Below are 22,313 nucleotides of genomic sequence, written 5' to 3' on the forward strand. Positions count from 1 at the left end.
GCCGGTCTCAATACAAAAACAGAGAAGCCATCAATAATTCTGATAAACATACACTTTATAAAACAGAAAACACAACATGTAATAAAAACAGACACAGTTTGGCAGTGTTGTGAATAAAAGCATTGTGGGGAGGGTAGTGTCGTAGTGCGGCAGTGCTTACTTAAAGACGATTACTCTCGACTGTGTGTAGGACCTTTGTGTTTCTGACAGAGCGAGAAAGTGTCACAGGCACTATTGTGTTTGCTACTAAGATGGAAAAAAAAAAAAGTCAATAAAGAAAACAAGTTGTAAAAATTTTTGAACCAGACAGCTCTCAAATGAAGACTGTACACAAAAAGTGGACAAAGCCAGGTAACCTCGAGTTTTGACCGTCGCCATTTTGGAGCCAAAAGTGACCGTCTTTGGATGAAAAGGTTTGACAAACTTCAACTGTATCCTGACTCTCTGAGGGTAAAAATAAATAAAAAATATTTTTAAGATTTATACTTCCTGCCGCGCAAAACATTTCAATGACTAGTTTGGGTTGTTTTTCGCTACATGATCTTCTCAAGTCTGGGAGGCCTGTGAGACCGACACTCAGCCTTCATTTTTAATATGGCCTTGTACCGGCAGCAGAAGCCAGGCTCTCGAGTAGACAGAGCTCCCCCAACCTTCAGCGAGGTGTTCTGGCACTAATACCACCTGACGTCCCTGACGCCCAGCCACCACCATCGGACTGTGTCGTCCCCACAACCACCGCCGTCCTCATTGATGCACGGCCTGCTCCGACCTCCACCTCAGCAGCAAGGAAGTGAGGACAACAGGAACGAGAGAAATACAAAGGAGAAATCCTTCCTGCATATGATCCCATATGCTCTTTTGTAAAGCGTCTCCAGACAGCGTGGCTCTCTTTATTAAACACCATTGAACAGGTGAAGCTGAGGGCGAGATATCTTCATATATTTTTTTTAAGTTGTTGTGACGTCTGGTGAAGATTTACTCTCAGCCTTACATTAACCTGGAAGTCTTCTCGAAATGAACCCCAGTCATAACCTCGGCCCCCACTTTGGGAATCACTGGCTGTTTTTTGTAAAACCGCCTACTATACTCGTAGTACGTGCCGGCCAAAATGCAGTATGCAAACAAATACGAGATCCGCAGAACGCCAAAAGTACCAGGATGTCGTTCTGTATCGATTCAGTATGCATAAGACTAGTCTACCTCGCATACCATTTCCCACAATTCAAAGCGCCGGGTCAGAGCTTTTAAAGACATTCTGCCGAACAATCACCGACGGGCAGTCATACTACAGTCGAACATATCATCAATCTTTTATTTGTGTAGCGCTAATTCATAACAAATGTTATCTCAAGACAAGCGCAGTATACAGAACATACTGCACTCCTTAGTAGTGTGTAGTAGGCACTTTGGAAAACAGCTGCTGCCCCAGAGCATTCCCTTTGTAGACTTTAAAAATCTAATCCTGCTGTACTGAAGAAGACTTGAGGAGAGCTAAGGCCGTGTTCACATTGAGTTGGAGCTTTTACCCTCAGGTCGTCGTTTTAGAGCTCCTGTGAGGAGGACTCAAAGTCTCCAGGTCTCATCTGTCCCTGTTGTAATAGATTTATTAAATAGCAACTAGCCCTTTGGTTGTTCTTTATGCACACTTGCACTTTACTAACTTGGTAGGAATTCCCATTTTGGTCTGAGCTCTTGACTGATTTTAGTTTGATTTTTTATATTGTTTTTATATTTTGTTGTGTTTTCAGATTGTTGTAATTGAGATTTAGCGGTGATGTTGTCCTTGTGTTTTTTTGTCTTGGTTGTGCTCCGGCTGCAAATCAAGTTTCCTCTTCTGGGACAATAAAGAATCTGAATCTACTTAGTCATCTGTTTCATTACAAAAGGACTTTCTTTTCACGCCCCCTGCTGGTCATTAGAAAGAATGCAGCTTGAGGTCATCCTGAATTTGCTTCGCTTTGGAAACCAAGAGGCTTTAACCACTTTTTATATACAGTCTTTGTCTGTAACTCACCCAACAGAGGCACATTTGCAGCATGAAAAGTCTATTTTTTTTGCTAAATGAAATACCACAGTACAAAGCTGGGCTCTTCCTCCTGAGATCACAAGAGTCTAAAGTTGTTGAAATAAGTAAAAAAAATACTTAATGTGACAATCAAAAAGTTCTTACTAAATCTAATGATCTACTTTTGTGATTAAATTTTATTACCTAAAGTGCAAAATGAACTAGAGATCAGGAAAGCTGAAGTTCCCAGTTCTGTGCAAGATTTAGTGAAACACTACAAGAAGAAAAGTTTGATAGAAAAGCATCAGAACAACTCGATCACCTGTAGAGATCATTGCTTAGCTTACAAGAATTTCAACTGACTCAATCTCATTAAAGCCTCCTGAAAGTTTCATCAAAAGGTTTGCATAAATACCGAGGCAGAGGAAACGGCTCACAGCTGTTGAGGACAGGAGCAGCGTTCAGTGCCTCCTCCACTGTCTGCAGAGGACAAGGCAGGTTTAAAGCAGTAACATACGAGGAGAGCTCTTTTACATGTAGAGTAAGACAAATAAAAAAAACAATTTACACTGTACAAAATCATTTCAATCTACAGTGAGGCTAGGTGACTAAAGGGGTATAAAATGTTGAGTGTGGAGTCTAAAACTGTTCAGAGAGGAGATCACAGAGTCTCTGAGACACCGACTCCCTGCTGGTCCGAAGCGTCAGACGGTACATCTGAAAGGAAAACACACAGTTACACGGGCTCTATGATTAAAGACTGGGATTTATGTGTGTGTGTGTGTGTGTGTGTGTGTGTGTGTGTGTGTGTGTGTGTGTGTGTGTGTGTGTGTGTGTGTGTGTCTTTACCTCTGCCTGTGGGTTGGGCTCCAGTCGGAGCAGGCAGCCCACCTGAGTGCTTTTAGTGTGAATGACTCCAGCTCCAACAAAGTTTGTAGGGTTGGGATCCACACCCTCCAGCAGAGCTGCACCAAAACCTATGATCTGCAGAAACAACACAGAGAGGAGACATTACAAACGTTTAGGATTATAAAGACATACAAAATAAGCACATTCATGAGTAAAAGAACTCTTACACACTGTTTACAGCCCCAGTTTTAAGCGCCTGAGGTGATCAGATCACAGATTAACAGCCGAGATCAGCAGTTTAAACCAGGTATTGAAATTAATCTCCAAAAAGTGTTTTGTATGAATTAAACCAGAAAGATATTTTGTGTTTTGACAAGCCTACTGCAGAGAATCACATCGATGATTTTAACTTACTACTATATTCATTCTGGAGGATTTTTTCTCTCTAAGGAGATCTGTGTAGATCATAGACTGTATAGAACATAGACGTAGTTTCAGTAACATCACCCATCAGTTACTGAGGGTGAATTTTGAAAATGTTGTCTCAAACTAACTTTTGGTCAACCTAGAAAAAAGCCAAAGAGGCGGAGCTGGGGTGGGTCATAAGCCTCCTGACAACGCTCACGTTTGCACTCCGATCAGCCACAGCCCTAGTTATTTAGAACCTCATCTTTCATAAAACCAAAACGGATAAGATTTATAATATTTAAGTAAAGTATATAAGTTACTTCTGTGACACTTCTGAAACACGTTGCAGCACGTTGAAGCTCCTGCATTAACTTGATGCAGCCGTGCCTTTCTTTTTACCTTGGCCTTGGTGACCTCTGTGTCCATGGGGTGTTGGGCTTTGAAGATTTTCTGGACCTCTTGCTGAGGACTGAGGGCACAGAGGATGACACAGGATATCATGTTACAATCAAAGAATTTCAAACTGAAATCTGCATAACAAAATCCACCTGTGGAAAAAAAAATATTCCACTCATTCAGAACTTCCATCAACTGGCACTCCTGGGAAACTAAGAGATATCCATATTGAATAGCACAATCTGATGCGACTGAATGGGACAAATACAGGTGTGAAATATACTCCTGAATGGACGAATACAGGTGTGAAATATACTCCTGAATGGACGAATACAGGTGTGATATTTACTCCTGAATGAGACAAATACAAGTGTGAAATATACTCCTGAATGGACGAATACAGGTGTGAAATATACTCCTGAATGGACGAATACAGGTGTGAAATATACTCCTGAATGAGACAAATACAGGTGTGAAATATACTCCTGAATGGACAAATACAGGTGTGATATTTACTCCTGACTGGACGAATACAGGTGTGATATTTACTCCTGAATGGGACAGATACAGGTGTGATATTTACTCCTGAATGAGACAAATACAGGTGTGATATTTACTCCTGAATGAGACAGATACAGGTGTGATATTTACTCCTGAATGGGACAGTGGTGCAGAGAGAGACTTACGCTCCAAGCTGTTTCCAGCGTTGGAAGAAGTCCTGGGATGTCATCTCAGTGGGCTGAAAGAATTTGTTCAGCATCACAGGAAGTTTCACTCCGATGTTCTGAAGAGTTCCACCATATCTGTTTAAACACACACAGAGTCAAAAAAATTAGCATACATACAAAAGCTATAGGCATGAAAAGCTACGTACTTATTCAGACACCAACCTGAACGAGATGTCGAGTACTGGTGCATCTGTGAAATCTGACAGACACTCGATGTTGATGATCTGCTGGACTTGAGCCCCTCCTTCTATTACAGGGTCTACTGTCTTAGAGTGCACATTCAGCTGTGGAGGCTACTGTCAAGGATGATGATGAAGAATTTCAGTGTTCACATGCAGTCATAAGTGCAGGTTGAAGAGCCAATACTCTAGTACTTGTTGAAATAGTTAACTATTAGATATGGAAAAGGCAGCACCTCTGTTGGGCTGACATGAAAGTTATCTCGGTTACAAGGTGGGTGCCCCCCGAGCAGACAGCACAAACATGGTGTGTGACACAGGACGTAATGATCTGTCGTTTTGGTGAAATTTAAGGAGTCTTGTAACAAGAAGCTACAAAGCGGTGGAAAGGATATGAGTTGTGAGGGTGTCCTGACTGGTCACAGAGGAGGAGAAGCAGACGAACTGGGTGGATGTCTTGTTGCCATAGAACACATATATGCGACCTGTGGGACAAACAGCAGGTGAACTCATCAAATCTGATCAGTGTCCACACCTTTTTAAAATAGATTTAAAACAACAATCTCATTTGACAAAAAGCAGAATTAAAGGAGCGGCTCACCCAGGTTCTGTCTGTACTCAGACTTGAGGCCAATCTGCAACAGCTGGTCCTCGTAGATAACACCATTGTTCTTACAAACAAACCTGGAAAATTGCAAACACACAATTACAAAGAGCTTCCATTTTTTTTTTAAATTGATGATCATTTTAACATTTTAGACTTGGAGCCTATTTGCTTGGTTTATGAAGCGAGCTTTGTTCAACCCTTCTTTATCGCAGGTGGCTCAGTCCAAATTTATATATTTAAAAATTGTGTTCAAACTAGAACGATGTGAGTGTTTAGCAGTCAGTACATTCACATCACATTGGGAAATGTTAGACCAGGTGTTTGTGAAGTTTGTTCCTCTGAGATATGATAATTTATTTTCTTTTTTTTATGCGTGTCAAATTTTAACAGCTGGAGAGAAATTCAAATTTGAGAACTTGGAATCAATGAGCATCACCTGTGAGCTAGATCAGACAGACAACTCAAGCTGCACTGATTTCACAATTGACTTGGATCATTATCCTCCGTCACCTGATAACACATCATAACAATTTTCTGGTCAAGATTTCCGGTCTCTTCCTCTGCTTTGCTATTACCAGCTCTGACCTGCATCAGCCGATACATTTTTGATTAACTGTGCCCACCTCTGCTCTGTATCTAAAAGAAATCTGCAAGACGTGATGAGGTCAGAGCGTAGACTCTAAACACAAACTATGTTCTGCTGCTACAATAAACACTTCAACCATCACAAAAAAGAGAATGTCCGACTGAACTTTAAGTTTTACAACTATTCAACGGATGGCTTTTAACTCTATTTCTCTGCTAATGTCATCATCCAAGCTTACACCTTTTTCCCACCTGGAAAAGTTTTCCTCACACACTTCCAGAGCTGCAGGTTTGGAGATGTCGGAAAACACATCGACGAGCAGGCTGTTTGTCGCCGGAGGGGGGGAGCTTACATTCAGCAGGTCTGTGAAGGGGTGGGCGGAACCCTAGGAGAAAAACATCAGCAAAAACATCTTTAACAAAAAGGATCTTAATAAAAAAAAACTATAAAGTTTAAAATATATAAGACAACAGAGGTTTAGGGATTGTGTTTCATGTAGCATGCTGTTGGTTTACGTTAAATATGGACCTTAAAGGGATAGTTTGGTATTTTTGAAGTATGAGGTACTTGTGAATCGTAAGTGTTTAAGCCACAGGAGATGCCGATCAGCTCGGCATGGAAGCTAGGCTATACGTCGCTGCAGACCGGACCGTTTGTACCACGTTATTTGGATCAATTTAAGAAAAACCCACCGAAAAAAATAAATGGGGATGGAAGTAAGTGAACTCTTTAGATTTTTTCAGCGCTTTACTTTACTGTCCACAGGCCACTTTTTTTTAGCACTACTTTGGCGCACAATATATACGTTACAACATACCTATCCTATCAAAGGGATAGTTTGTATTTCATCAAAAATACAAACTATCCTTTAAGGTCACTTTATAACAGTCAGTCAAGCTGTTGAGTTTGTATTCAACTTGAAAAATGAAAGCTAGTTAGCCTAGCTTTCTTTTTAATCATTTTAATGACACTGTTGTTTTTTTGCTGCATTACTCCAACATGGCCGAGTCATTGTCAGCTCCAGGTGTGTTTGTACCTCTTTTTGAAGATGTGAGTATCTAGCTAATGTTAGCAGTCTAGCTTCCATTGGACCAGAAGCAGGAAGGGAAAATGACCAGATCGTCGGAGCGAAAGGCAGTCTGGAGGCTACATGACCATCTGTTCATTTCCCTTTAGTTACTTCAACACAAGACACCAGCAGCGTCCCTAACAGACTCTCATTCCTTTTTGTAAAAACATACAGTTAGCTTGTTATTACTAGTGTTACATCTGAGTGCTGTAACAAAAAGCTAAACCTCTCAGAGCTAGTTTATGTGAAAAATAAAAAAAACTGAGAGAACGGTGACAACCAAACATAATTTGGCAGTGGTAAAGAATCTTTAAGGACTTCAGTATAATGTGTTGTCTCTGGTTCTTTATACCATGGTCACAGCAGAGAGCATGATGGGACTAGAAGAGGCAGGGCGGGGTCTGTTGGTAGGGAGAAGGTCTGCCATCAGTGAAGGAGAAGACTGATGGAGAAAAAGAGAAGAAGGGCGGAGGGGTGAAGACAAAGACAGGAGGAGACAAGGCAAGTGGAGAGAAGGGTTAGGAAACGTTAGGAAAAGGCGGGAAATAAAGGCAAAGAGGCTGAAACCCTTCAATGAACAAAAACAACAAACAGAACCTGACTGCTTGAAGAGTTTTTGTTTTCAGAATAAAAGCTGAATGTTACAGTTAAGAAAACACTGGAAGAAAATCTGATTCATGAGAAACTAAAAGATTTTCCTTCACGATCAAACCAAACCCTCCAGATTTACCTTCTTCGAGGCTTCAGCATTCTCGCTGCTCTCCGTGCTGCCGTTGACATTCCTGCGGGCGTCGTCGATGTCAGGCAGGTGGCCCCCGGGACCCTTCTTCTTCTTTAGCTTGGCCAGGATTGAAGACTCTCTTTCTGGGAATGGAGGCATCTCTTCTAACACCGTGGCCTGTAGAGGGAGAAAGCAGCTTAAGTGTGGGCAATACAAACAGCTACAGCACCACTGTAGTGAGGCTATGAATAAATAACAAATACTATGATAGAATAAACTGATGCTACAGAGTGACCACTACTATCCTATGATGATGTGGTACATATCTCTCTAGAAAATAACAAAACACCTTTACAGCCTCACAGTTACACGTACAATATTTTTATTTTTTTCACATTGAAAAATCTAAATTCATTAAAAATGTACTAAACCCATGTTATATATATTTCTTTGTAATTTTATAGTTGTAACAGGACGTGTCTTGTCGTGGTGACCGCCATGACGGACAGAATGGTTATCGTTGCCGTGGAAACAACATGTTACATCAAATACCGCTAAATATTGAAGCGTGAGCTGCTACTGAAAGCTGCCGTTCTGTTGCTGTATGTGCTGCTGTGATAAAAACGTCATATAAAATATACTCAGATACATCGTCGGTAAACATATTCTCTTCCTCAGGTCGGTTTCGCTCGTTCATTTACACTACGGTCAACATGAACCCTTTTCACACATACGGAAGTCTCCTGAAAAACTCTAGAGATTAGGTTACCCGGAGGTGCTTTAGGCCATGTGTGAACGCCAGCAGCTGAATTTATCACACAGACTTTACCCGGAGTTTCTCCGGCCAGACCCCTAGTATTTTATCCGCAGAAAGTCAGAGTGAGCTGATGTCTGAACGCGGCAGCATATACTCCGGAGGATTCACCTTAAGCCAATAGGAAGAGAATGACGTTTATACAGTGACCGGCTAAAGTGTCTGCACGCGACCTCTACGATCTCCGTGCACGTAATTAAACGTCTGCATTCTGTTTTCTGTTCGTCAGTATGTTGTTCTTCACTCTTTAGTGGATGTTGTCATTCCATTGGATTTCACAAAGCATTGATATAAAGACAAATATTCTCATTATAACGTTGTGACATGGATAGTCTCCCGCTGTGAGGCGGATATGTGAACGGCTAGGTCAGGAGAATCTCCGGAGCAGTCCTCCTGTAATTATCTAGATATTATCCGGAGTGCATATGTGAAAACGGCTATGGAGTTCGTTTTCAATTGGCGGGGGGGGAGTAGCAGAGAGAACTCCCATGATTCTTAACATGATGATTTTTTAACATGCGTCAATTTAAAAAAACATAACAGACCCCAGTGTGCAATGGCCCTTACGCTTGCCAACATTCAAGTTGCGCTTCACCACTAACCAGTATATCAGTGCTGGCGATGCTGCTGAGTCGTAGGTACTCCACAGCTCTCTGTTGGAGCTCCACATCAGCGTTGCGCAGCTGACTGTCGGAGCGCAGGACGTCTTGGATCGTGGTCTTTATTTCTGGAAACAAGTTGATGAACTTGATGTAGGCCGACAGCAGCAGAGCCCGAGTTGGCACAGAGCACAGGTGGAACTTGGAGTGGAGAAGGTTAAACTGGACCAGAGGGCTGAAGGGAAAGACAACAACAACACACTTATGAAGCAATATGTTTCACCAGTGAGCCACTTCTGCTCAGGAAACACTACGGCATCTTTAGTTTTTATTTCAGACTCCAGCCTGGTCAAAGACTCCATGACAACTTTTAGAATTTAAAAGTTCAGAATAGAAAGCTGCTTTAGTAAATGGTTTTATGATTAAACAGAAGAGATAACCGTGTGGAGATACAGGGACACCTCACTAGAAGAGGCTTTTTTTAACTGTTGAGTGCTGTTAACTGTATTAAAGAGTTTATTTGATATAAATGAATGTCACTTAAGGCACTTATTTAAACTGGGCAAATCAACATCTGCTCAGGTCAGGCTTAGTTCAAAATGAATGAAATGAACAGAAAGGTGGAGTTTATCATATGGAAGCTGTTCGTACCTGGAGCGTGAGTCCCCAGCAATGAGGTTTCCAAACTCTCCCAGGATGTACCCCCCCACCTTAACCATGTTCTCATGGCAGGCAGGGGCCTGTAGCGCCTACGAGAGTCGACAAAGCATGACAGAGTGAGGTTAGGGACAACATAGAGGAAACCACACACTTATCAACTCTAAGTTAACTGCACATGGAAACATGCTTTAGGCTGATATGGTATCAACTTCTTCCCCCACCTCGAAGACTGTCTTGGCAGCGTAACCTTGCACTTCATCCCGGTTTATGACAATCTGGATGACACGATACCACACCTCCTCACTGACGTGGTCACCGGCCATGCGGATGAGGTTTAGGATGGTATCCACGTACCAGGTGTAGTCCACAGCGTATTTCTCTGCCAGGATAGCCACTTTGAGCACCTGAGGAAGAGAAGCAAGCGGCTGAAAAAGAGAGAGCAGCACACACAGGAACTAAACAGGGTCCATCTATGTACTGGAAACGTACTATCTCCTCTCTGATGGAGTAGTCGGCAGTCTCCAGGTAGCTCAGCATCTCGGCCACAATCTGCTTGGCGTTGCTGCGGTCACACATGGCATAGAGCAGATCCACGGCCCGCTGGCGAACACTTACATCTCGCTCTGTCTGCATGAAGAAAAAACTTTTAATGAAAAAACTAATTCCTCTGGCAGATTGTACTGTGGCTTCATGGATTCAACAGCAGCCTTTTATATGAGGACAGTTAATTTAAGAAAGAGACAATGACTGTACAACAACAGAACCAAAATTGTTTAGGTGATGAAAGAAAATGATGACGGGAGAATCAAACCAGAGACTACAGATACAACAGCTTTTCCACTAACCCCTAACATCCTGATATATCACTTTTTTCTATTCTTTAAGGAAGAATGAGATTGTCAAGTCTTTGGGCGTGCTTTTTATATTCAACGTTTCCTCAACTTGAAAAGGCTTGGAAGATCACAGAGGACGCTGTACAACTCAACTCATCTCCATGGATATTATTTTCCATGGCATTTGTTGACACATAATGCTGAAACAATCCATCAGGGGTTGTAAACCAGTGGTGTCTGCTGATTTCCCTACACTGAATTGAGCCACTGAAAGTGTCTCCACCACTCTCCTCTCACACATCACTGACCACCCCTGTCTGTCAATTAAAGCCACTCATCATGTTTACACACGTGGCTCAAATGGATGTGACCTGATTGCCTGATCTGCGCTCAGTGCTGCTCTCCAGTCTGCAATAAAAAACTTTCACTTAAGACTGACTACATAGATGAACTTTAAACACAAAATGAACAAATTTGAATATGAACCAGTAAATACACTATTGAAATGACTGTTTGTCATTTGATCTTAACAAAAGACTACTGCCCTATCAGGTCATTAGAAAGGTCCTTGATATTATTTTTAAAGTTACTTAAAAAGTATTAATCATGCATATTTCCTAGGGAGAAAGGATATGAAATTCTGGCTCAAAATACTACATTTAAGGTTTGAAAATCCCTTTTTTGAATGCAAATGTGTTCTGAATAACTCCAACTAAGGGGACTCACCTTTAGAGCATTAATCACAGTGTCTATGTGCGTCTTTACAGCCTCATGAGAAAACTCAGAGCTGGCCAGAGTGCACATGCTCTCTAAAGCCAAGTAACGGAGATTTGTTTCTCTGTGCTGCAGAAACTGGCCCAGCTGGTTGCAGGCTCGTACCAACAGAGTGGGTTCACTGGAAGAGAAGACATATGAGATAACACATGAGCCATCTCAGATGTGTTTACATTCTCAGATGTAAATACACGTTATGGCATCCAAAAACCCAGAAGAGCAGGTATGACAGCATGAACCTTCACACGTCACTGTAAAGTGGACCCATTTCTTGTGGGTTTGCCTGTACCTTGGGTGTTGAGTTAATAATAAATAAAGCACAAAAATGAAAGTTTGGCACTCTGTTCTTATTGTTTTTAATTCAGTGTTTCAGCCTCTGCAATATCCCGATAAAATTCCCCAAACAAAACAGACACTTCTGTATTTCTGTGTTATTCCATACATTCAATGACGAGCAGGACTGTGAGAGTGAATCAGACCCACCTGTCATAGAGGATGATGAGGGAGATGGCTTCAAACAGAATAGCGTTCTTTGCGTTGGAGTGCTGGACCTTCTTGGACTTGGGTGGCTCCTGGGCTTTATTGAGGATGGTCTCTAGACACTCTGTGAGACGACTCCGCAGCGCTGCATCCTCTGCAACAACAAAGCACATGTTCTGAACACCTTCCTGCCTTTTTTTTAAACCCTCGTCAAGATCATTTTAATATGTAGTTTGTATTTACAATGCATGGAGAGAAATTCAATCATTTCATTTTTTTTTTACTCTGGTGCCATCAAGTGTTAAAAACCACTTCATCTAGTGAATCCTATTCCAGAGCTTTGAACCAGCAACATTGTTTTCAATAAAGTTGATAAGTGATTATAATAATTATTAACGATTTGTGTAGGCTACTAATGTTGTCAATCTTTTCCATACTTCAATACTTTAGGATACCCCATGTTTAAAACAATACATCCTCTGTTAAATTAATGATTGATAGTATCACAAAATACCGAGGTTAAAGAGGACATATTATCCCCCTTTTCAAACAGTCCCCTGTGGTCTAAATGAAACATCTGTGCTGTGCTTTGATCAAAATATAACATGAATCAAGCACCAGAGGAGGTTTGTGACCCTGTATAAACCAGCTCTCTCAGAACGCTCCGTTTTGGTGTGTGTGTCTCTTTAAATGTAATGACCCCCCCCCCCCCCCCCCCCCCCCCCTTGGTTTTCCCGGAAGACATCACTCCTTCACTAGCGAGAATAAAAATGGCGGATCTGCACAAAAGTTTTGCTCTAGGCTGGGGGTGGAGATACCAGGGGACAGGAGGGTATTTTATTTTACCAGAATCCCACTGTGACATCACAAGGAGAGCAAATTTGAAACGCCGCATTTCATTTCTCTGTGTTGTAAGACTTATGCAGACCACTAACAAAGGACTGGATGGGTTAATTTCACATTTTGTTGGTTTGGTAGACACTCAGGTTACCCAAATATATGTTCAAAAACACTGTACAAGTGGATTTTTCATAATATGTCCCCTTTAAAAAAAACTTCAGATCTTAAGTTTTACTTCTTTACAAAAGCTCCTGAAGAGCGAGCACTGTCTTGATTGCACAACTACAGTGGCAACATTTGTGTACTGAAATGTTGTTAACATATTTACACAATTATGACACATCAATATAAATTCAAACAACATGGCTGTCTGACATTTTCCCGTTTGCACGTATTTCAACACATTTTAAACATTTGAATGAATTGTGTTTCTTTATGAATGATGTTAATTAAAAATGCACTATGTTAAGAAATAATGATGAGAAAAATCGATGAACATGACGTGATTCAATGTGGCAGAAATGCAACACAGGGCTAAAACTGACCCCACTTACAAGTATGGAAGCATATCTGTGTCATCTGATTTTTCAATTTAAAAGCCATTGAATTTCCAGCAATTCATATTCACACACTGAAATTATTTCAATGGTCACAAATTCCGAATTAAAAAGTAAACGGTTAAAAATTCAAAAGACCAAATTCAGATGCAAAATACGATGTTTCAAAAGTCAGATGCAAAAAGTGTATTGTTTAAAATTTCAGATCAAACCCCCGGGAATCCAAAGGATAGCAATCGATTCCCGTGCAAGTTAAACAAACATCCACCCAATCACATTAGACTTCATTGGTCACATGACGCCTGCTATCTTTGTCCAAACGCTGTCTTAATGCTAAGCTAGGCTACACACCGTCTTTAATTGCTGCTCTGTACTCGACACACACCGACACATATTGATCTTCACTAAAAACACACAGCTCAATGTAAGCTCTTGAGAAATGTATTTTTGTCATGGAGGAGAAATGAACTCTACATGCCTCTGAAGACATGCACAGAAGGGTGTTGTGGGTAATAGTAGAGATGAAGAGAGCTGCAGACGGAGTTATGAATTCAACTCCTGTCGTGATGTGGGTCCTAATAGAGACTACAACAAACTACAGGCTACAAACCTAAGTGCTATCCTAGAGGGATGGTAATGGGACTGACAATAGTTGCATCTGATGATAATGCGATCATTAATTACCTTATGCAGAAAGCTGATTATTTGACCTGGCAATAGAAGAAAGGGCAATTACAAGAATCAAAATAATAATATTAATACTAGGAAAGGTATTCTGGAGACCACAAAAATAGCAATAAGTAAAGATGTTTTTTATATGTGGTTCACTTAGATGAGGCAGACTGTTTCCTCTTGTAATGAAATTTGTCCTGGACACATGCAGGATCTGCAGTTAAATAATGTTAATTAATGCATGCACTGTTGTTATAATATTTAGTAATGGACTGAAAAGCTGTCAACATGATCGAGACTTAAGATATCAGCATTAGAAATGTCCTCTCTTTTATAAACTGTTTGCATGACTGTGTTGTACCATACCAGGTGGAGGGTAGCACTGCAGCAGGCGCAGCAGTTTCACGGACAACCACGGTGCAGCGACAAAGTAGTACGTGTAGTCCTGGAGGTCGATGGCCGCTGAAGTCACAATCTGTACAAAAAAGACAAATAAACACATCAATCACTAGGTGCTACGATAAGACATTATCTTTGGATGTGTGGAGATAAAGCTATCGTTGAAACATTTCAGGAAGACACACACCCTACTGAGCCTGGCCACAGACAGTGCGACGGCTGTTTTGAAGTCGTCAGGACTCTTCTGGGCCAGATTGGTGATGAGGCTGGTGGCTGCTGTCACCACTCCCTGAAAACAGACACACAAGACAGAAATACAAAACATCAGATCACACTGTAACACCTTCCTGGTTCAGCTTTAGGAGCACAGATGAGAGTGAGCGGGCCAAAAAAAGCACACTTATCCCTCATGATGTCATAAATGCTTTTCCCAAATAATTATTTTCAAATAATTTTTTTGGAGCTGCTTTAACACCAACACTTGAATCTACTTTGAAATGAAAAGAAGTTGGATTTGATTAGTGCATCGTAGGGGTAAAACAGTGTGGTGAAAGCTTAATCAAAGTTGATTATATACCCTTTAGTTTGAGTTAACTTTTCTTTGGCATTTCTTTATAGTAGATAGATAAATAACTCAAACCCTACTCTGATTCAGTGAGTAGTTCATACCTGAGACATTACATGTTCTTACCAGGTGTTGATCATTAAGAAGGTGGACCACTCGTGCTGTCCATTCCCCCATGGGAACCAGGTCAGGACACATCCTGTTGAGTCTCAGCAGACACAGAGCTGCACTCTGCTTCACACTGTCCATGGTGTCCCTGATAGAGGCAGGTCAAGTACAACTTCATTAAAACCCCATACATGCAGAATTACAAATTAAAAACATTAAAAACACAAATGTTGTTAAAAAAAATCCTTCAGATTTCAGCCATGATTCTTTGAAAGAAACCTGTGACGTGTGTACACATGGAGTGCACAGCCCTTAGAGCAGCTACTCTGTCAGATATTTGACTTTAAAGAACACAACAAAGAAACCAAATATACCTTGTACATGGGAGCAAATACAAATCAAAGATGGGCAGAATATTTTAAACCACCTGAATAATAATGTGGATAATAATGTCTCCTCGTAACAAATATAAAAAAAATCAAGATATTACACATTACACAGTGTGTTACTCTGACAGCCAAGAAAGGTCCATCAGCCCGTCATCTCGTGGCGATATATGCCTGACACTTGTAGCTGGTTAAAATCAACATGCACTGAGGCATATGGTACAAACCCTGCAACCAGGATGCTGGGAATCTGAGACGCAAAAGCCTCAGCCATCTCTCTGCTGCCCACGTTAGCGATGCAGTGCAGGGCCAGGTTCATGAAGGTGGGATTACGACTCGCCAGGTCATTCTTAATGCCATTGTTGATGAGACGGATCAGGTCACTGTTGGAGTTCACCAACACCGAGATGAACAGGTAACCCTGACAGGGGAGCGGGAAACATGTTATTAGAGGGCAGTTCCATGTTACAAAAGGAGAAATATTATACCACAAACTCGCTCTCAACTACTGTAGCGGAAAATGAGCACAAACTCACAATCTGTTTTTCTGTGTACTTGTTGGAGCTGAGCAGGTTGACAGCCTCCATGTGTCCAAAGTCGATGTCATGGCCCAGCAGAAAGATGAAGAGCAGCTTGCAGACATACTTCTTTTTACTATAGCCGTCTAGAGCCTTGTCTCCTGTCCACACGTACAAACACACAAAAACACATCCACACAAAAACACGGACAAAGAAGGATTTGAATGTCTGTACAATGTCAATACAGAAATTCAACACTCTGAAGTTAACCTTTGAGTGCAGCAGGCACTTAAGAAGTCATTTTATAACCAAAATGAGGATCTAAGGAGGATCTAAATCTTTATAGCCTGATAAGAAATGGTCAGAATGAATGAGTGGGGCGGCAGTAGCTCAGTCTATATTGGGACTTGGGTTGGGAACTGGAGGGTCGCCAGTTCAAGGACCAAGTCTGGGAAATTAGGTGCCAGTTCACTGCAGAGGTGCCCTTGAGCAAGGCACCAAACCCCCCCGTCCCCACCAGCTCAGGAGCGCTCGCTGTGTGCAGCCCCCCTCACTCTGACATCTCTCCATTAGTGCATGTGTGGGAAGCATGTCTCTTAAATCGAATTTCCCATCGCGGGAGTGATAAAGTATATCTTCTTCTTCTACTGATAAGCACATTCAGAGTTTATTAAGTTCAATCTCATTTTTTTTTTGTTATATTTTTGAGTTCATGTTTAAACTCAGATAGATATTTGAAGTTTAAAAAAAAGAAAATCAACATTCTTAGCTATAATTTGAAAACAGTTTTCAGATTGGAAATTCTGAGAGGCCTACGACCCGTAGACATACGACATTGACTGGTACCTATTTTGGAGATGTATAAATAGGCTCAGCTGTTTATGTTTGTGAAAATTGCCTGTTACATTCTGAAGAAGAGGGCCTGCTCGATACGTCCGTGTGGCGATTAAAAATACAATTTGGAGAGCTATACTCATCATTTTTATTGTCCTACAGATTAGCCATCCTGTAATGTCATGGTGATCACAGCTAACCAAAAAAAAAGCAGTCATTAGAATAACAGATATTTAATGTGGGGGCTTCTGTGAGATGATGTAAATGTCCAATAGTAAGTGGAAACAGACCTACTTGTGTATGAAACCGTTCAAAGAACTGTTCAGAAAGCTGGTCAGGAATCTCATTGGTTATGAGGACAACTGTTTTGTTGATTTTAGCCTTTCACTGTGCAGTCAGCTAGAAAGGAAGTTGAATAACCTCCATGTTTTCCCCTTGATGCCGAGGTAGGCAGTTTGAGGAAATTCTCACGAGTAAGCTAGACTTTTCAACATAACACCGGAGAAATGTTAAAGCCACCTAAAAAACACACAGGCTCACTTATGGTGCAGGACGAGTCGTCAAGCAGCTGTTGGGGAGGCGGTTGTTACCCCGCTACATTTCTCTGCTATTGGTGCTAGCAAGCAAGCTTTAGCCTGTGGAGGACTCAGCTCATGTGCAAAGAGTGAACGAGCAGTGTGTGTGTAATAAGGCAGATTAGTCTGTAGACATAAACAACTTATTACAGTCTGTCACAACCACAGATATGTATTTTGTTTTCCATGCAGGTAATTTGGTGATTTTGTTATTTGGATTATTTTAACAAAAGTACTTCTAAATTTCAACTACCTACCATTAATTTAAAGATAGCACATTTACTGGAATGCTTCCTCGTGATTTCAAGAAGCTGCACAAGATATCACATTTGACTGGAAGTGTGTGTTTCAGAACATGCAGATATTTAATCAGGAGGTCGCCTGATTTATAAAGCGACTTCCTTGAAACTACAATGGAAACCAATGTTTGCTGTAGTTGACATTTTGTTATCATTCATTGTGACACTTTTTTTGCACACAAAAAAAGATACAACAAATATTATAGTAATTAGTTAAACAAATGTTTATTGTATTTTTTGGTTTGCAAAGTCATGGAAGTACTTTGATCGAAGGACGATGGTCAGGACTCAGGTGCCATTGGAAGCTCTTTCTGATAACATCACACTGGATACTAAACTATCTGTCTATCCTTAAAGGATCTCCAAGACAAAACAATACAGATGCCAGCATGCTGGACAGTGCAAAGGAGGCAGCTTGTTTAGCAAACTAATAATAGTCAGTGAGTGAAGAACAGGTGGCTGCATGGAGAAACAACATCAACAACAGAGTGAGACGGAGACTTGTTTAACATTGCAGAAACTAAAGCAGTCCCTGAAAACCATGAGAGCGCACATAGCCAAGAAACAGTTCAGAGATGAGTTAGCCAGTGTGGGATCGATTAACTAATACGCCAGGTGTTATGAATCAGTGTTTCAGTCATCCATATTTACTTAGAACGGTTTGTCAGAGTTGAACACTTACCTTTAAATTTTGAGCGGATATTGGCCAGTTCTTTGTTTATCCTCTTGATCTCTGCCTCTTTACTTTTACCTGCAAAACAACCAAGATATAGTACATGTTAATAATTAATCATTAATCACTCTATTACTTGTTGACACTGCTGAATCTATTTAAGATAAGCTATAGATACAGACGATGCGCGTCATAGTTGGGGGCGGGGCGTACCGTGGGAGAAAATAATTCACATTTTAATTTTGGATCCAACTGGCAACTAAACTCGTCCTCTAGCTCGTCCTCTAGCTCGTCCTCTAGCCTCCCGTCTCTCCTACTCGGCTCTGTGCTTCGGTTGGGTAAAATATAAAACCTTAGACTTTTATTTTTCAGTGTATTTGTAGTGATGAAGCAGCCCTTCATCATTGTGTCTAAAGGGTTTGTTTTCCCCCTCAGCGCGAACCAGATGTGATGTTTTGTGGGCGTTCCCCTTGATGACTACTCTATAGATACGCGCCACTAGTGGCTAGAAGCCCAATTTTCCACACATAGAAACTGCTCCTTTTTTTCCTGTTTCTTTCTAATTTAAGGTGATGAAAATATTACTAAGATGTTCTGCTCAATGTGGACGTGACGAACAAGTTAGATTACATAAAATCAAGCAAGTAACAAATCAGATTATATTATCTGATCTACTTTGGATGAAAGTTCTAATTATTCTTTATTTTTCAGGGTCCAAGCTTATTTATTTAGAGAAATAATCTAACTTTAATCGTTCAAAGGGAGCGCCAATAGCCTAGCGCTTATGTTGGGTGCCCCATGTACAGAGGCTTGTCGCAGCGGCTGTGGATTCCAACCCGACCTCTGCCCTTTGCTGCGTGTCATCCCTGCTCTCTCCTCCCAGCATTTCCTGTTTTTTTGCGGCTTTCTTATCGAATAACGGCAAAAAGACCCAGAAAATAACTTATAACATGTTTTTATATTCTGTATATACCAACTGAGCCACAGCTGCCCAGCCTCTGCCCACTTTATCCTGAGGTTCCTGTTCTTAAAAGTCAGAAGTGAAAACCTGTGTGGTCTTCTGCTGTTTTACGACGATCTACATTTAGTGCAATGCACAAAATTGAAAACATTACAGAACCACTTCTTTAACCGAGGCATGCATGTTTGAATAAGTGTTGCATTTCTTTCAGGGGGAACTGTTCAAGCCAATCTCATCTGTCGTCTCGTTCACTCAAAAGCATTTTTTAGCTGGATAACTGCCTCACTGATCGTTTCTCTGTACGTGCAGGAGCGAGCAGGAATAAGTGGACTGATAAAAAAAACAAGTAGACCAATGTGAGCTTTGTGTGCTGTTGTGTCAGGACTTTACCAACTAACTACAGTGCTTGAGCAATGTTGACATCGACGAGTCAGGATATTAGTCCATGAAACGAGTGTATTACAAAAACCTCAAACCAAGTAAGAAATAGTTATGAGTCATCTCCATTATTCATTTTTCAATAGATGATAACTGTTACCATTCTCCTTAAAGGCAATGTTACATTTCAAAACAGGTCTACAAACAGAGACACAAATAATTAAAAACTGCATCAATGGAATTAACAGATAATGAACATCCTGAAAGTGTCTACGATCATAAATAGTTCACATTATTGCACCAAGTCCCGGGGTGTCAGCTGAGAAATAGCCGTTTGAACTTCTGAACATCGCAACAGGACAGAAAGGAGAGAAGAGAGGACGATTCTGCCCTGTAGATACTTTTGAATGTGTTTATCAAATTGATGTGTTTTATAAATGCTCAATGGATAACAGCTTGTATAGAGCTTTTCTATTCTTCTGACTACTCAAAGGGCTTTTACACCCTAATGGCAGACGTTTTTATGTAAAGTGACGACGTAGTAAATGTGGGAATGGAAAAATTAAAGTATTTGCATGGGGATACTAATGTTTAATTGTTAATGAAAGGCTTTATTGTTATGTTTTAGTATTTTTTTTCTGCATTTATTCATGTATTTACTTTGTTACTCCAACATATGTATGTATTGATAAATGTACACAATTATTCATCTTTTTATTTATTAAATCATTCATGTTTTTATTTCTACATTTCCACTTTTATTGATCCCACTTCAGAGTGACCACCTAAAATGGTATTTATACTTTTCCTCGTACAATATGGACACAGAAATACAGAAATAAATAGATGTGGAAATGTAAGAAGTGATTAATGTATAAATTCTGAAATAAATAAATAACTATAAAATATAGGCAAGGCGAGGCAATGTTATTTATACAGCACATTTCAGTTATAAGGTAATTCAAGATATAGAAGATATTGAAAGCAGGGAACCAGAAACATTAAAATATATATATTATTTTATTATTACTAAATCAGGCAATTAACAATCACAGAGACAATTACATGTAGAAATATGTTATCATAATTAAATAAAATTAAATAAAATTAGAAATAGAAATAACATTAACAAAATGTATTATTTGTTATTTTTATAGATGCATTAATTCCAGCATGTATTTATTTATTTCTACTTAAGTCATTTTATTCCCCTCATATCTTTAATTAAGTCTTTACTAAAGGTTTGTGATCATTGGGAACTATTGAAATCTATTCGTTAAAAAAGTTAAAACCACAGAAACCCTGGAGCTGTTATTCTTTTGACCTGTGAATGTCCTGAACCTGAAGCAGGAAACTGTCCTGTTTTTACAACCCACACAAGTTGTGAATTATGCGTTTTTGGGACTTTCTTCAAATAATCCATTTATAACCACCTCTAAACAAAAAAACAAATTTTACCACGAAGCCCTTGAACGCCACACAGATATGTGACAGTTAGGTTAGCGGTCCACGCCCTTCGAAATGACGTTAGCATGCGAAGCTAACGGCTAACGCTAATTAGCTAGCTGACTCAGAGTTGTTGATGAGTTAAAGTTGCCAAAATGTTTAATGAAATAGGGAAGAGAGGAACTGTTAGACATGTTCAGACCGCTGAGTTCGCAACCCTTACTCATGTTACACCAGCTTGTTTGTGAGCATGAGCTGTCTCTGAATGTGATAAACAAACTCACAGTTCCTGATGTCAGAGATGAACACCGCCAGGCCACGCATCCCATCCCCTTTAGAGACCGCAGGCATCTTGTTTACTCCCTCTTAACGGGCCGTTGTCACTTCCGTATATTAAAATAGCCTGACCGTGAAGGGCAACTTTGTTTAAAGTTCGCTAATCTACGAGCAGAGCCGTGTGTGGTGCTGTGTAGTACAACGGAGTCCTGTCATGTGTCTGAGACAGGAACCAGACGAGCTGCGGCTGCGTCCCATTACCCCCGCAAGGCACCTAGTACATAAAGAAGGGCCGCGTTCCATTCATGTGGAGGTGCACTACGCAAACAACCTTAGTGTTTCCTTTTGAATGAAAAACAAAATGTAACACGGAGTTGTTTTACAGACATCAAGAAAACACAATGACTGACAATAAGTGAATGTAACTTCAACGTAAAATTAAGTAAATGCTTAATATCAACCTTAGCAACAAAAGGAAAAAACTTAATCAGGCTCACTGTAACAAAAATAAGCCTATATTTATGATTATTGGCTATTATTGGCTTCCTCGAACTTTTATTGTGGTGCTTCCGGTGGGCGGTAGAGTAAATTTGCATAAATCTTAGCTAAATATTTAGAAATCAAAGCTAATATTTAGAAATCGTTGCTAAATATTTTGAGTCTTAGCTAAATATTTAGAAATCTTAGCTAAATATTTAGAAATCGTTGCTAAATATTTAGAAATCGTTGCTAAATATTTCGAGTCTTAGCTAAATATTTAGAAATCTTAGCTAAATATTTAGAAATCGTTGCTAAATATTTAGAAATCGTTGCTAAATATTTCGAGTCTTAGCTAAATATTTAGAAAATCTTAGCTAAATATTTAGAAGTCGTTGCTAAATATTTAGAAATCTTAGCTAAATATTTAGAAATCGTTGCTAAATATTTAGAAATTGTTGCTAAATATTTAGTTTATATTCTATATTTTTAGCTTTGATTATAAATATTTACAATCTTAGCTAAGTATATAGGATCAAAGCTAAATATTTAGAATGTAAACTAAATGTTTAGAAACATTATTATTTTTAACATTTATATATAACATTTAGATAAAACATTCAACATTTAGATATAATAT

The 22,313-nt window shown here is 40.0% G+C and overlaps 1 protein-coding gene across 2 annotated transcripts; it reads right to left on the reverse strand.

Moving 5' to 3' along the window:
• Positions 1-937: 937 nt before the first annotated feature.
• On the reverse strand, positions 938-21,459 carry LOC132988231 (AP-2 complex subunit alpha-2-like). Of its 2 annotated transcripts, XM_061055916.1 has the most exons (23): positions 21,205-21,459; positions 18,145-18,213; positions 15,772-15,914; positions 15,463-15,656; positions 14,868-14,997; positions 14,364-14,465; positions 14,144-14,252; positions 11,712-11,862; positions 11,181-11,349; positions 10,111-10,248; positions 9,843-10,025; positions 9,613-9,710; positions 8,965-9,196; positions 7,558-7,725; positions 7,180-7,269; positions 6,010-6,143; positions 5,167-5,249; positions 4,960-5,050; positions 4,549-4,671; positions 4,345-4,461; positions 3,662-3,731; positions 2,855-2,989; positions 938-2,722 (listed from the first exon to the last, which is right to left on the reverse strand). In XM_061055916.1, the coding sequence occupies exons 1-23, from the start codon at positions 21,269-21,271 to the stop codon at positions 2,645-2,647; spliced, it is 2,874 nt and encodes a 957-aa protein (XP_060911899.1). In that variant the 5' UTR covers positions 21,272-21,459; the 3' UTR covers positions 938-2,644. The 2 variants fall into 2 exon arrangements, with proteins under 2 accessions (XP_060911899.1, XP_060912556.1); XM_061056573.1 differs by lacking the exon at positions 7,180-7,269 and having other exon boundaries at positions 21,205-21,458.
• Positions 21,460-22,313: the final 854 nt, after the last annotated feature.

Source organism: Labrus mixtus, chromosome 1, assembly GCF_963584025.1.
Source record: "Labrus mixtus chromosome 1, fLabMix1.1, whole genome shotgun sequence".
NCBI lineage: Eukaryota > Metazoa > Chordata > Actinopteri > Labriformes > Labridae > Labrus > Labrus mixtus.

Bases quoted from the DNA above. Each gene is read 5' to 3' on its own strand.
- LOC132988231 (XM_061055916.1), bottom strand. From the start codon at position 21,271: ATGCCTGCGGTCTCTAAAGGGGATGGGATGCGTGGCCTGGCGGTGTTC. The intron at 4,672-4,959 runs TATCCTTTCCAC...GTAGCCTCCACA, and splicing joins CAGGACACCCTCACAACTCA to GCTGAATGTGCACTCTAAGA. The intron at 3,732-4,344 runs GTAAGTCTCTCT...CTGTGCCCTCAG, and splicing joins CGCTGGAAACAGCTTGGAGC to TCCTCAGCAAGAGGTCCAGA.